A 13,374-nucleotide genomic window follows, 5' to 3' on the forward strand; every position below is an offset into this window, starting at 1 on the left:
GAAACGAGGCTTTTGGCAACCACCTCCCTCTCCTGCAGGGGGTCCCGACTCAGCAACATCTTCACTCAGACCACCCCAAGACTCACCAACCCCGGGAAAGGGGCGCGCCTGGGCCTCTGTGTCCCGAGGGCCTCGAGGCCCCTCAGGGTCCGGCCCACTCCCCCCGCCCGCGTGAGGAAGGGGCCCAGAGCAGCCCGGCCGTTCTTCCCTGCAAGCAGCCCCCAGAGGAGAGGCTTCCGTCTGCTGCTGGCCGTGAGCCGGGCCCCAGGGCGGGGTTTCTGGAATGAACACAGGGCGAAGGGGGCTGGACTGTTTACGAGCCAGATGCGCAGAGGGGCGAGGAGGCGGCGAGATCAGCTCATCCCCCTACACGGACACGTCAGGGCGATCACAGCCCTTCAGACGGGTCAGAGAGCCAGGCTGCAGGCTGGCCGTCCCGTCTCCCGCCGAGCCCCTGCCCCGGGGCGACGGAGGGCGTGTGGGCCTGCAGGAGCCGGAGGAGCGACCCCTCAGGGGTGGGATAAGAAACGGATTAAAATCCCATTCTTCTGAAGACCCAGGATGCCAGTAAGAAATGTGCATCAAGTGAGCAAGCAGTGCACGTGGAGACACGAGGCTCAAACGTCCCAGCGCAGCACCGCAAGTGCTCACAAAAGAGGAAGAAAGTTTATCCAACTGGCCAGAATGGGGACAATGATGTGAAAGAGACGAGTATTTCCAAAACCAACAACAGGCATCGCAGCTGACCCAGAAAACATTAGGTTTCACATCTGAAAAGGCATGAAGGAAAGGCCAGCGAAAGACTTGAAACAGACCGATAGGACATACTTAATCCCCGACGGGTAGTCAGTCTGCAGACACCGGAGCTCGGGGTGAACTGCTGTCTTCTAGCCAGAGACTCTCATTCCACAAACCCAAGAAGCGCGTGACCGTCACGACCAGCATCAAGGTCAAGGCCCTTGTACTCCAAACAAGCAACTCCTGCGGCTTCCTGGCCCCTTCTCTGCAGGCCCCTGAGCCACCAGGCGGCCCCCACGACGGCAGCACCTGAAACCAGGGGGCTGCCTCGGCGCGTGCTTAGCTGTGCTCCTCGGGTTGGCTCTGGAACCCGGCCGCCTGGAAGCCAACCGTCCTCTCTCCTTTGCAAAATTAAAAAAAAAAAAAAAATACAACATTTTTCTTGTTGATAAATGAAAACCAACTTACAATCGTCCTTGCCAGTGTTCGTCCTCCCCTGTGGTAAAAATCAAAGACCGAACGAGAGAGCGAGCGGGCGGGGAGAGCACGCGCGGAACGGCCACCCCCAGGCGCCGCCACTCGGCTTGCGCCGCCCCGAGTCCCGCGGGGTCTGACCACCCAAAGGCCGCTGCGGTTCCTGACCTGCGCGCCTGCACTGACCTTGGCCATCTCTCCCCCTGCGCCACAGTGGCTTTGAAACAACGGTGTTCACAAGGTTCCTTAATGATCCCGGCAGCCTGTTGCGCAGATCGCGAACAAGCTGGTGCCCGTGACTCTCACCACAAGCGACCTGGGATCGGGACAGCGGTGCTGTCTCGTCCGCACGCTCCCCCGTCCTCCGGAGCACCGGGAACACTCCCTCGCTGACAAGCAGTTCCGAGGAGGGCTCAGCCTCCGAGCCGGCAAACAGGCGGCCCAGTCCGCAGTGAAAGCGCGAGACTCACCTGACTTTCAGGTTCCCCTGCTGGAGCTGCCCGTCGTACACGGACAGGATGTCGAAGTCCTCCTCGAGCGCGAAGGTGTGGAAGGACAGCTGGACGCGGCCGCGCTCCCCGGTGACGATGACCCAGGTGCAGTTGGCGTAGTTGGGGTAGCCGTGCGGGAACCCCGGGCTCTCGATGGTGCCGTTGGGCCCCTGGACCAGGCCTCCACAGTTCTGGCCTGAGGAGAAAACACGAAACGCAGCCCGTTAGCTCGGCCGTCTTCACCCTGTCCCTGCAAAGATTCCCGGCCGCCTCGCGCCCCGTGATGACTTAGTTTGCGGTTTTCATCCCCAATTACGGGGTGACCTACGGCCACAGAGTCTCCACGGGGAGACAGAACAAAAATGAGGCGGGGTCTGGGGGAGGGAGAGAGAGAGCAGAAGGCGAGAAAGCAGCCCACGGCCGCATCCGGGAACTGGGAAATGCTGGGGGTGTCTGTCATTTTCCGACGCGGCCCCTTGGCGGTCAGACGGCGTATTTGGGAACAAGGTTGGGGCCAGTTACCTCTAAGCATCGCGCTGGAAACACTTTGCCCATGACTTTTTTTTTTGAGGAGGGAACTAGCTGGACAGATAAAATGACCGGTAGGAAGCTATGTACACGTGCACTCGGACATTCGAGACGACTGCCATCCGTGGTGACGCGGACGGCAGGAAAGGCCGCGTCCTCCGTTCACGCACCCGATCTGCAGCCACGCTGGCCAGGGCCCTAGAAGCCTGGAGAGTATAACCAGGGGCATGACCATGACCTGGTTGAACACAAAGGCCTGCAAGCCCATAAACTGCATTACACTAAACTTCAGGAGCAATCCAGGAAAATACCGGACCACCCCCAGCAACCTCTCCCCACTCACGGAGGGCGACGCTGGGTGCAGGGCCCGCTGTCATGGGGACCGACCGTTAAAGACGGCGCAAGACTCAGGACTGGGCAGGGAGAACTCGGGGCCCCTACACAGCTTCGCAGGACATCCCACGCCCCACTCACCCCTCTTCTTTAGTGCCCCATGGAAAGGTGGGAGTAGGATCTTTGTCGGCGTTCAAGATCCAGTGTGTGCCGTTGCGCTGTGAGTAACACAGGTGCTTTTGGCCCCCATTTCTGCACAGAGCGCCGAAGCCGCGACTCCCCAAGTGGGCAGAGCAAAGCCAGGTGAGCTCTGCAAGCAGGGGACTGTTGCCAGGGCGACCAACGGTGTGACGTGGCCATTTCAGGGGCCTCCAGGGAGGGGAGGGGCTGGAGGTTGAAGCAACCACGGTCAGCCCATTGGTCAATCATGCCTGTGTCACGTGGCCTCCATACGAACCCAAGGGAGGGGTTCTAGGAGCACTAGGCTGGCGAACCCCTAGATTCTAGGAGCACTGGGCTGGCAGACATGTGGAGCCCCAAGCTTTTCCCCGATGGCCCCGAGTCCCTTCCGTATTGCCATCCAATCTCACCCTTCAGTACCCTTTGCGCTAACCCAGCCAGGGGTGGTTTTCTCAAGCCCTACTCTGGTCACTTAACCCAACCCAAGGATGAGCTTGGCATCCTGAGCTGGGGGGACCTCTGGAAAGTCCTGCCAGGGCTGGTCGGTCAGAGCACGGGGAACACCCGGGCCCGAGACTGCTGTCGGGAGTGGCAGCAGTGCCGCGAGACTGAGCCCAAGCCTGGAGTCCCTGCTCTTCCCGCAGAGGGCCTCAGGCCTGAGCTGAACTGGAGGACACCGGGCAGGGTCCAGAGGCGACTTGTTGGGTGGTGTGGGGAACATGGAAAATTGGGGGTAACCCCCAGATAACATAATGGGGAGAAGATAGGAGGGTCGGCGGAGCACCACACCCCCAGCCATGCAGCTCAGCACCGCCTCGAGATCTTGATCTATTGATTCTAGCCTTTGGCTTCTCTGTCAGTTCTCAGATTTCCAAGGAACAGCTCTTTTGAGAAAGAGCACCCCGGAATTCCTGTAAACTCTGCCGTCTGCTGAGAGGTCGGCTCTGGAGAGGGGGCAGCCACGCCTCTGGCCCAACTGCACTTGTCTCATCAGACAGGCTACGCCGCCCTATCGTCCTCCAGGCCGTCTCCTCCCTCTACCTACTGTGTGCTCCTTCCTCCTACTGTGTGCTCCCTCTCCAAATACTCTGTGCTCCTTCCTCCACCTACTATGTGCTCCATGAGGCCCTATGTGGCCATGGCTTCGCCTCCTCCTAGCCGACGTGACCTCCTGCACATAAGCCTCCAGGGAGCAGCTGGTTTGGTCCCTACAGCCGCTGTGCTTCTGCTCAGCTGCCTCTCACAGTGCGCCTGCCTGGCTGGGTGAGGCCAACCCGGTGGGTGAGGACGCAGAGGGCCCAGGACAGACCCGCTGAGTGGACACCTCTTGATCATCTTAACTGCACGTCGCCTCCTGTGAGGGAGAAGTAACTCCCAGCAAATAGCCGCGCCTCCCTCTGAGGTCGGCCAAGCAGCCCCGGGCCTGTCTGCAGGGCCACTGCCTCCTCACTGCCTGCCCACCGATGCCGTGGGCGCGTTTCCACATTTTGACAGGGCGGGTATTGAGAAAGTTCTGGAGAGAGCGAGGCCCACTCAGATTATTGCATGTAGCGTAAGGCCTTGAATACAAGTATTGCCCCAGCTTTTCTCATTGAACTGCAAACAAAATTATTTCCGACGGCATTTTATACTTTAAGAAAAGTCACAATAGTAGCTCTCGGGGAGCTCGACCCTCGCGCGGTAGCATCAGCGAAAGCTTGTGGAGTTCGCGAAGTCTTCATAAAGAGATTTAATGAAAAGGATTTATGAGTAAAAAACCAAAGAACTAATAAGAAGCCCATTTTCCACTAAATTTAAATCTAACAATAACATTGTAACAAGCAGATATTAAAGCTGTGGGGTTTTGAAAGGTCTTTAAAGAAAATAGCTTTTCTGGTTCATCTAGCAATTCCGGCGTCACAGTAAATCAAAAAGCGAAGACTTGATTATAAACTGGAGGAAAGAAAAATAAATTCGACAGAGCATGTGTCCGCTCTAAGCAGGCACTGCCCGGCCACGCGCTGCGCTGGTCTCGGGCGGTCAGGCGGCCAGCAAGGCCGCAGGGAGGGCGCGGGCCACGCGGGCAGGGAGCGGCGAGTCTGGCGGGCGAGCCTCGGGCGGTCACTGACAGCCCCCTGCGCCCCGAGAGCCCCGGGGGACGGCCTTCCAGGGCGGCTCTGGGCGCCTGCTGGTGCCGCCACCTGAGGCGTTTCAGCGCCTCTGAGTCCGAGACAGCCTGTCCTCGGGGCCTGGGCCGCGAACGCCCGAGCAGTCCCCACGGAGGGCGGCCCGAGCTCTGCCGCGACTCAGGGTCACGTTTTACTCGAAAGCCACGTAACTTAGTGCTGGACGCCCGTGTCCAGCCCACCTACATCAGCGGCCGGCGGCTCAGGCCAGAGGCCGGGCACACTGCAGAGGCTCAGCCACCAGCTTCAGGGCCGGGGGGGCGCCCGGCGCCCGGGAGAGCTGGTCTCTCCTTAGATGCCGCGGGGAAGAGACATGGGGACGCCAGCCTCGCCCGGCACCAGCTCTGCCTGTGGCGGATCTAAAGTTAAATGTCAAGCAATACTGCTCCAGAAGAAAACATTACAGACCCCCATAGCTGAGTGGTCAGCGGAGATTTCATAAAGAAACACAAGAAGTGACAACCCTAAAAAGAGGGGAAGGAAACGAACCATGGACTGTGTGTGGTGCTCAGGGATGACGGCTGAGCCTCGCACGCCGGTGAGGAAACAACGGGACGCCAGGCCGGGTGCCGGCGGCTGCGACTCGCGCACAGAATTATCCTCTGAGAGTGGGGAGAGACACCCAGACGCTGCAGTGGGAAGGAGCGCCCGGCCCTACCGCTTTCTGCCCGAGCCAGGCCCAGCCTGCAGGAGTGCGGGGCTCGCGCGTCGTGCTGAAGGGGAAGAAAAGCAGGTTCCTTTGGCCTTTCTTCGCAGAGGGAACAGCCCATTTGGGTCATTTCCTGAAACTGGCCCCAATAGGGAAACGTGAACGTGCCAGCAACGTAGAATCTCCTGACCCATAAAATATCTTGATTTTTACTTAAAAAAAAAAGCCTCGTGAAAATAATTCCGTGCGCACCCAATCGCAGTGAAGCGGTGCTGACAACCTTCCTTAGAGCTGGTGGCGTTAATTCACAGCCCACACGAAACTGAATTGCAGGAGGCCTCCTGGTTTAAGCTCCTTCATTGTTGTGGGTCTCAGATCACCGTGGTCTCGATGAGGTCCATGCTTCCAAAGCACTCGCAAATGTCATGCCAGATGCCATCTATCCTGAAGCTAAAGTGAGTCTCCAAGGGGATAATCTCAGGCTGTGCCTATCGCTGAGCACGGCGCGTGCTCACAGCTTCCCTGCTTCCTTGCTGCTGGCATTTGGCTCAGGTGCAGGCCGATATGTACCTGAACAAAGACCGCTTCAGTGGGAAAAGGGACTTTATTTGAATGAAACGCAGCTGCAGCTGAAGTGCAGAGACACAGGCCGTCCCGCCTTCAGAGCTCACGTCACGGTCAACCAAAGACGGAGCCGGGCTGGGACCGCCCCCTCCAGCTTGGGATGGATTTTTTTCCTCAAATGCTCCCACCAAAGTTGTCTGTCTCTCTTGCGTACCTGAATTTTCTCCGCAGTTTATACTTTAAAGGGCACCTGTCTGCCAGAAAGCTATAAAATATTCTGCAAATGTTTTCTTGTGAAATGGCTTAAATCTATACTTGATTAAAATATGGGCCTTCAAGACAGCTTCAAATAAGCAGATTATTTTAGCTGGAAGATAATTTTAATAGACAAATTTTAAATACTATGAACATAGTCACCCATTATCATATGCTCAACAGGAATCTCTTGTAAGTCCACTGGTAAGTTATATTTCTCACTGGCAATGATATAAACTGCAGAGTTTCAGGAGAATTTTAATCTCTTGGGGAAAATTGTATTGCTTTTTAAGAAGGACTGAAAACTCAATTATTACTGAAGACAATATTTAATTTTTTTTCTTAAAAGAATGATGCTGGATTTTTTCTTGAAATCAAACATCAACGTCAATGGGGAAAACTGGGAAGAATAGTGTGTGTGTGTGTGTGTGTGTGTGTGTGTGTGAATTGCAGGTACACCAAAAATATCCATCCCATAGGAACATGCAGAATGACACATACTGGTGAAATTCTATTTTAACTCTACTACTACAAGAAAATTTCAACACACATTATAGTTTCAAGAAAAGTGTATCTAACTATTAGATATCAATTATACTGAATTAAAGATGAGAGGGGAAATCGCTTTCTAAATCATCTAGAAGTTAAACTGCGAGGCCTCTGGCTGACATCTGACTGTCATCACCACGGAATGTCGGGTGCAAGGCCCAGGTAGAGCTGGTTTCAGTGGAATTTCCACTTCGCTCAGAGGTTCTCTAGTCTCAGACACAAAGCGGGCAGGAGTCTGGTCCGCTGCCCATACTTCTGGAGGGAAGCACTGCTTCCAAAACACGTCCCCACACATCACCTTGCTGGACCAGGCAGCCGCGGCCACAGCAGGGCAGCAGGACAGGGATGTGGGTGGGGTGAGGGTGGTGCCCAGGTCTTCCCGCGACAAGGCCCGCCCTGCGCAGCAAGAGCTGATCAAATCCCAGCGTCCGCCTCAAGCAGCGGCTCAGATCGCACAGCAGAACAGGGTAAATCCAGGTGGTCGGTCACTCCAGGAGCACAGGAGCCCACCTCCAGCTTGCTTTAAAACGAATGGACGCCCACAGCAGGGAAAAGCAAAAGTATAAAGTAACATTTAAAAATAAAATCGCTCATAATCCCACTCTCAACAATATTGTTGCCATTGCCTTACTGACTGCTCCTCACTCCGCACTGTGAGGGTGTCCTGGTCCTGTTTCCTCCTGATTGTGTGTCTGCCCGTGCTGCAGACCTCGGGGCCAGCGAGACTGCGTCTGGGTGCAGCTGGGTCAGTCGGTTGGCGAGAGGGTGGGTTGATGCTATTCTTTATCTGAAAAGACACTCAAGGTCACCCCCACCTCTGCAGAGAGACCACAGAGAGCCCCCGAGTTCTCGTGAGCAGGGCACCTGCCCGTGGGGAGTCGGGGCCACGTGGGAGGCGGGGGGCCGTGAGGGAGAGTGGCAGTCATGCCCTTTGAAAGTTCCTCTTGAAAATCAGCTTTGGAAACACTCACTGAGAACATGGCATCATGCCCTTGCTATTTCCGAGGTGACATAACTCTCTGCTCCCGCTGTTCCCATGATGGAGTCTGCACCTCCCCTAAGATTGCCGGCCGGTCTGTTCCCTGCTCAACCTCCCCTCCCATTCCCTAGAAGCATCTGCCGAGATGATTCATCTGTGATTCCGTTAATTCCTCATCAGCACCTGATGGATGAATGTGTGCTTATTCACAACCCACGAGCTTCCCTCTACTCTGGACCTAATGACCTGTTTGTAGATAGTGAATGAGACGGATAAGATGTTGGAAAACTCACGTGCTCGGCCCTTGCATGTACAGTCTCATTTTATCCTTGCGCAGCCTTTGAGATGGGAAGCATCTGAGCTTGTGTGGGGCCAGCTGTTGTAACATTTATTCAGATTACAATCCACGATAAGATAATGCCTGTACTATGTAAAACCCCTCTCTGAGAGCAAACATTTCACTATCTGGGGTATATCAACCTGTTACTTGTTTCCAAGGCTCGAGAAAGAGGTGGTTTACATTATTCAGTATGTGAAGAAAGTCAGGGAAGACTTTCTTGCACTGAATTCAGTCAACAGGGAACTGAATCACGTGGCAAATGACTATGGATCTGTTGTCACATAAATACAAAGAATCAAAGGATCATAGAAGATATTACTATGAATGAGTCTATGCAAACAAGCTGGAAAATTTAGACAAAATAGACAAATCATAGAAACATAGAACCTTTCAATACCGAACCCTGATGAAATCGACAGCTAAAACGGAGGAATCACAGACATGGAAATTGCAAGAGTAATCAAACGTCTCCTTAAGAACAAAAGGTTCTAAAGGATTAAGTGGTTGCTCTAGTGACTTCTACCATGCTTCAAGGAAGACCTAATATCTACCTTACTGGTACTCTTCCAAAAAAAGTGAAGAGGATAGAGCTCCCTAACACATGTTGAGGCCAACATCACCCTGATCCCAAAACCAGCAAGGACATCCCAAAAAAGGGAAATGATAGGCCGATATCTCTAATGAACATAGACACAAACATTTTCAACAAAATCTAAGCAAATAAAATCCAGCAACATATTAAGAGAATCATTCACCACGATCAAGCAGGTTTCATTCCAGGGATACAAGGTGGGTTCAACACATGCATATTAATAAACAGAATTCATTCGATCAACAAAAAGAGAGATTAAAATCACATGATCACTACAATAGTTGCCAGAAAAGCATTTCACAGGACTCAATGTTTATGATAAAAACTCTCAATGAAATAACAACTCTCAATAAAATGGGAGTAAATGGAATGAATCTCAACATAACAAAGGCCGCATACAAGAACGCAGCCGACGTCACACAGATGATGAAAGCGCGGAAGCATTTCCCCTGAGATCAGGGACAAGGATGTCCACTCTCACCACTGTTACTCATCAGTATTGGGATGCCTAGCCAAAGAATCTAGGCAAGAAAAATACATAAAAGGAATTCAAATTGGAAAAGAACTGACACCATCATTATTTATTCACAGATGACGTAAGAATATACAGAAAAAATTCAAAAGACTCTACCAAAAATCAACTAGAAATAATAAATGAAAAATACAGGAAGATACAAAATCAATTCACAAAAACCAGTTGCATTTCTATACACAATGAATTAGAAGAAAGAGAAACAATAATAAAAGCTCCATTTATAATCACATCAAGGAGAATGAAATACCTGGGCTAAGCTTATCAAAGGGGTGAAGGGCCTATATATTGAAAACTGTAAGACTCTGTTCAAGAAAGTAAAGACACAAAGAAATGGAAAGCTATCCCAATGGCAAGGATTACAAGAATAAACAGGCCTCCCCTGGTGGCGCAGTGGTTGAGCGCTGGGCTGTGAAGCTGCCCGCAGCCTCTGCAGAGCTGGTTTGATCCCCGGTTGCCGGCGAGGGTCCCACATGGCGCGCAGACCTCTCCTGCCGCCCACTGCTCCCCTCAGCAGTGTCCTTCGGTCCTTCTGCCTGCTCTGCTCCCCGCTCTGGCTCTGGTGAATTCTCTCACCCTCCCGCGCTTCTGACTGTACCCAGTGCTTGTATAAATAAATAAATAAAAAATTAAAAATAAGTAAATAAATAAATAAAAGAATAAACATTGTTAAAAATGTCTAAGGCAACTTACTGGTCCAATGCAATACCCATTACAACCCCAAAGACTTTTTTTTAAGGAAAAAGAACAATTTTAAAATGTGTAAGGAACCACAAAAGGCCCTGAAGAGCCAAGACCATCCCAACAGAAAAGAAGCATAAATGGAGCTATCACACACCCTGACTTCCGGCTGCACTACACAGCAACAGTAACTTAAACAATATGGTGTTAGAAACAGACAGAAACACACATCAACGGAATATAGTCAAGATCCCAGAAATAAAACTATACAATTATGTGCAGCCAGTCTTTGGAAAAGGGAATCCTGACCATAGACTGGAGGACGCAGAAATAGATTAATTCCGAATGGATTACAGACCTGGACACAAGACTTGAAACCATAAAATGCTTCCACGACGACACAGGTGATACGCTCCTGAACATCCACCTCGGAGATGTGGGGGGCACTCAACTCCCCAGAAAAGAGAGACAAAAGCAAAGGTGAAAAAAAAATATGAAAACATAGAGGCCTCTGCAGACTGAGAAGACTGTCGGTCACATGTCTGACAAGCGGCTCATTTCCCACATGTATAAAGTGCTCGCAGGACTTAACAATAACCAGAACAACAAATAAGTAAATGGGAAAAGATCTAAGTAGACCCCCCAGAGCAGACATTCAGGTGGCCTAGAGTCACACGAAAAAGATTCAAATATCGCTGGTGATAAGGAGAGAGAGAAACCAAAGCCGCAGGGGCACCGCCTCTCCCCTGGGCCATGGCCCTCGTGGGGATGGGCGGAAACTGCAGCACCGCGAGGACGGGAGGAGAGGAGCATCATGCGCGGTGGGAGGGGGCATCGCTTGGTGCATCCTCTCTGCAAAACAGTGTGGAGATACCTTAAAAAAATAAAAACTGTGTGCCCGTGGTATCCAGCAGCTCCCCTGCTAGGTATTTACCCAGGGAGTAGAAGACTCGGATGCAGAGAGGCTCACGCCCGGATTTATTAGCATTCTCCACACTGGCCGTTCCCCGTCACCAGCCAGCGGCCGTCGGCGGTCGGCAGGATAGAGAAACGGTGGGGCGCGGAGTGGAATACTGCTCAGCTCCTAGGAAGATGCAGTCGTGCCGGTTTGAATGGCTCCCGAGGTGCCGCAGCTGAGTGACATGGGTCAGGGAGGGAAGGGCCGGCACGGGGTGGCTTCCCGCATCCGTGGGGCACAAATAACCCAAGAACAACAAACAAAGCGCAGCAGCACATCCTGAGACGGATGCTGCTGCCGGCTCCCGGGGGAGGCTCGGGAGGTGCGTGGGGGTGAGGGAAGCGTGTGCACACGAGGCGTAAAAATGCACCCCCAGGCTCATATAGATAAAGTAGATCACCGAGAAGTTGATTTAGAAATGAGGAGGCCGCAGAGAAGGAATCTGCACACGGGGGGCTTGGGCACGGCGCGACCCCTCCCGGCCCCTGGCCCCGTCCCTCACAAGAGCGCGGATCTGTGTAAGGCGCCCTGAGACCCGGGTGGCGGCGCGTCCACTCAGCAGCCGTGTCCTGCCCCCGCGTCCAGGTCAGCACGTGGCTGGACTTGAACGCGATTCGGGAGCAGCCAAGACAACACGGATGACCCCGTGGCGGCCCCGGCAGGTCCACTCTGTGAAAAGGGCAAGTGAACCTTTCCACGCCCTACGTGAATGACGCTGCAAGCGAAACTTTAATGACCTCCCTGCCACCAGATTTGGAGCTCTGAGCTTCCACGGTTGTGACATTTCCGTGGAAATAGGACACTGCACACCTGCAGGCTGGCTACAGGCTGGCACGGCCCAGCGGCCTCGCCGGGCCACCTGTGGGAGCCGCAGAAGGAGCCCACCGTGCGTGCCCGGACGGCCTTGAGTGACAAAGGGTCTGCGCCTCTCAGTGGAGCCAGAATCTCCCGCGTCAGGGGCTTCCTGTTTCCTTCGGGGTTTCCCCGAGCGCATCTGGGCCTTTTGCCGCGGTCACCAAATCAAACACGCACTGAATCCTGCACCACCCACCACGGCAGGTAATGTCCACCGCCATCTGGAAAATGATCAACTGCAGAAGAGTCGCGGCCTCAGGTGTCCTCCCCAGGCTTTGATGAAGGTGCTTCAAGGCTCGAGTTGTGCAGGAACAAGGTGCCCTGCTGGGGGCTTTTCAAGCACAGTCCTTCTCCGCACACCCGGCAGCGCGGGCCGCCCCACTGCCGCAGCCTTAGGGTGCTGTGCAGCTCTTCCTCCCCAGCACTCGGGGGCGATGACTCACGGCACCAGCACAGGAAAAGCCAGCGGCACCAGAGCCCGAGAAAGGGTCAGGGAATCAATAGCCCCTCCCCGCACGCCCCCCGTTTCCACCGCCCGTGAGCAGGGCCGCTCAGGAGCCTTGACTCTGCAGGCAAATCTGTCCTGCTGCTCACAAAAGACAGCGCGGTCTTCCCGGCTGGACTGCGCCCGCAGGGGACCACCTTGCCTTCCCGGAAAGCTTGTTATCACAACCGCACGAAGGCCCGGGCAGCTCCCTGCTCCCCTTCCTGGAGCACACCAAGCGTGTCCCTGCCTCAGGGCCTTCGCACTTGCTACTCCAGCAGCCAGTGCTCTCCTGGGCCTCAAGAAGGTCAAGCTACAGGGTGCCCTTCCCAAACATGGTGCTCTCCATCACCCCGTCGCAAACATCCCATAGCTTTATGTTTCCTAAAGTATTTGCTGCTCTGTGGGAAGTATCTTGCCTTGCGGACTTGCTCATTGTCCGCCTGTCTCCACAGCTAGCAGGCACATGGCCTTGGAGCAAGTCTGTCCACCCGCTGCTGGCACAGAGGCCCCTTCCCCGCAACAGGGCTGCACTCGACCACCAGCCCCTGAAACATGTGAGTGACGGGGCTGCCTGTGGGGAGGGCATGGTGGGGGGTTGAATCCATCTGCACCCTCCCGCGAAGGAAGTCTGGGACAAGGCAAGTTCGTGGTGCCAGAGGGCGTGTGAATTTGGAAGGTTCAGATTATCTAGATGGCCGAGAAGACTCAGAGCCGTGCGTGACGTCCCTCTAACCCGCAGGAAAGGAGTTTAGCTTCTCAGCCCGTTGGCAGCCTGGTGCCCAACAGTCCCTGCACCACTTCAGACACGCTCTGGTTTACCTGAAGCTGCGTTTTCTTCTGCACAACCCTCCTGTGTAAGCCGGCAGCCCTCCCTGCGCAGTCTGGACGGGCCATCATTCAGGGCCCGACGAGGATCAGTGAGTCAGACCTGGAATGATGTCACTGCTGTGTCCCCAGCCACTGCTCCCCGGGCTGCCAGCGCATCCAGCACGGTCATATTTTTGCCAGCTGAGAGCTGGAACGT

General features: G+C 54.1%; 1 protein-coding gene across 1 annotated transcript in view; it reads right to left on the reverse strand.

The window, feature by feature from the left end:
- Positions 1-13,374, reverse strand: part of CSMD1 (CUB and Sushi multiple domains 1) — a gene marked incomplete at both ends in the record, with an annotated part of 639,423 nt that overhangs the window by 430,345 nt on the left and 195,704 nt on the right. Inside the window, one exon of the mRNA XM_084232118.1 lies at positions 1,683-1,899. Within this exon, the coding sequence (XP_084088244.1) occupies positions 1,683-1,899 (217 nt within the window). The remainder of the gene's footprint in view (positions 1-1,682; positions 1,900-13,374) is intronic.

Source organism: Talpa europaea (assembly GCF_964194135.1).
Source record: "Talpa europaea genome assembly, chromosome: 4".
Lineage (NCBI taxonomy): Eukaryota > Metazoa > Chordata > Mammalia > Eulipotyphla > Talpidae > Talpa > Talpa europaea.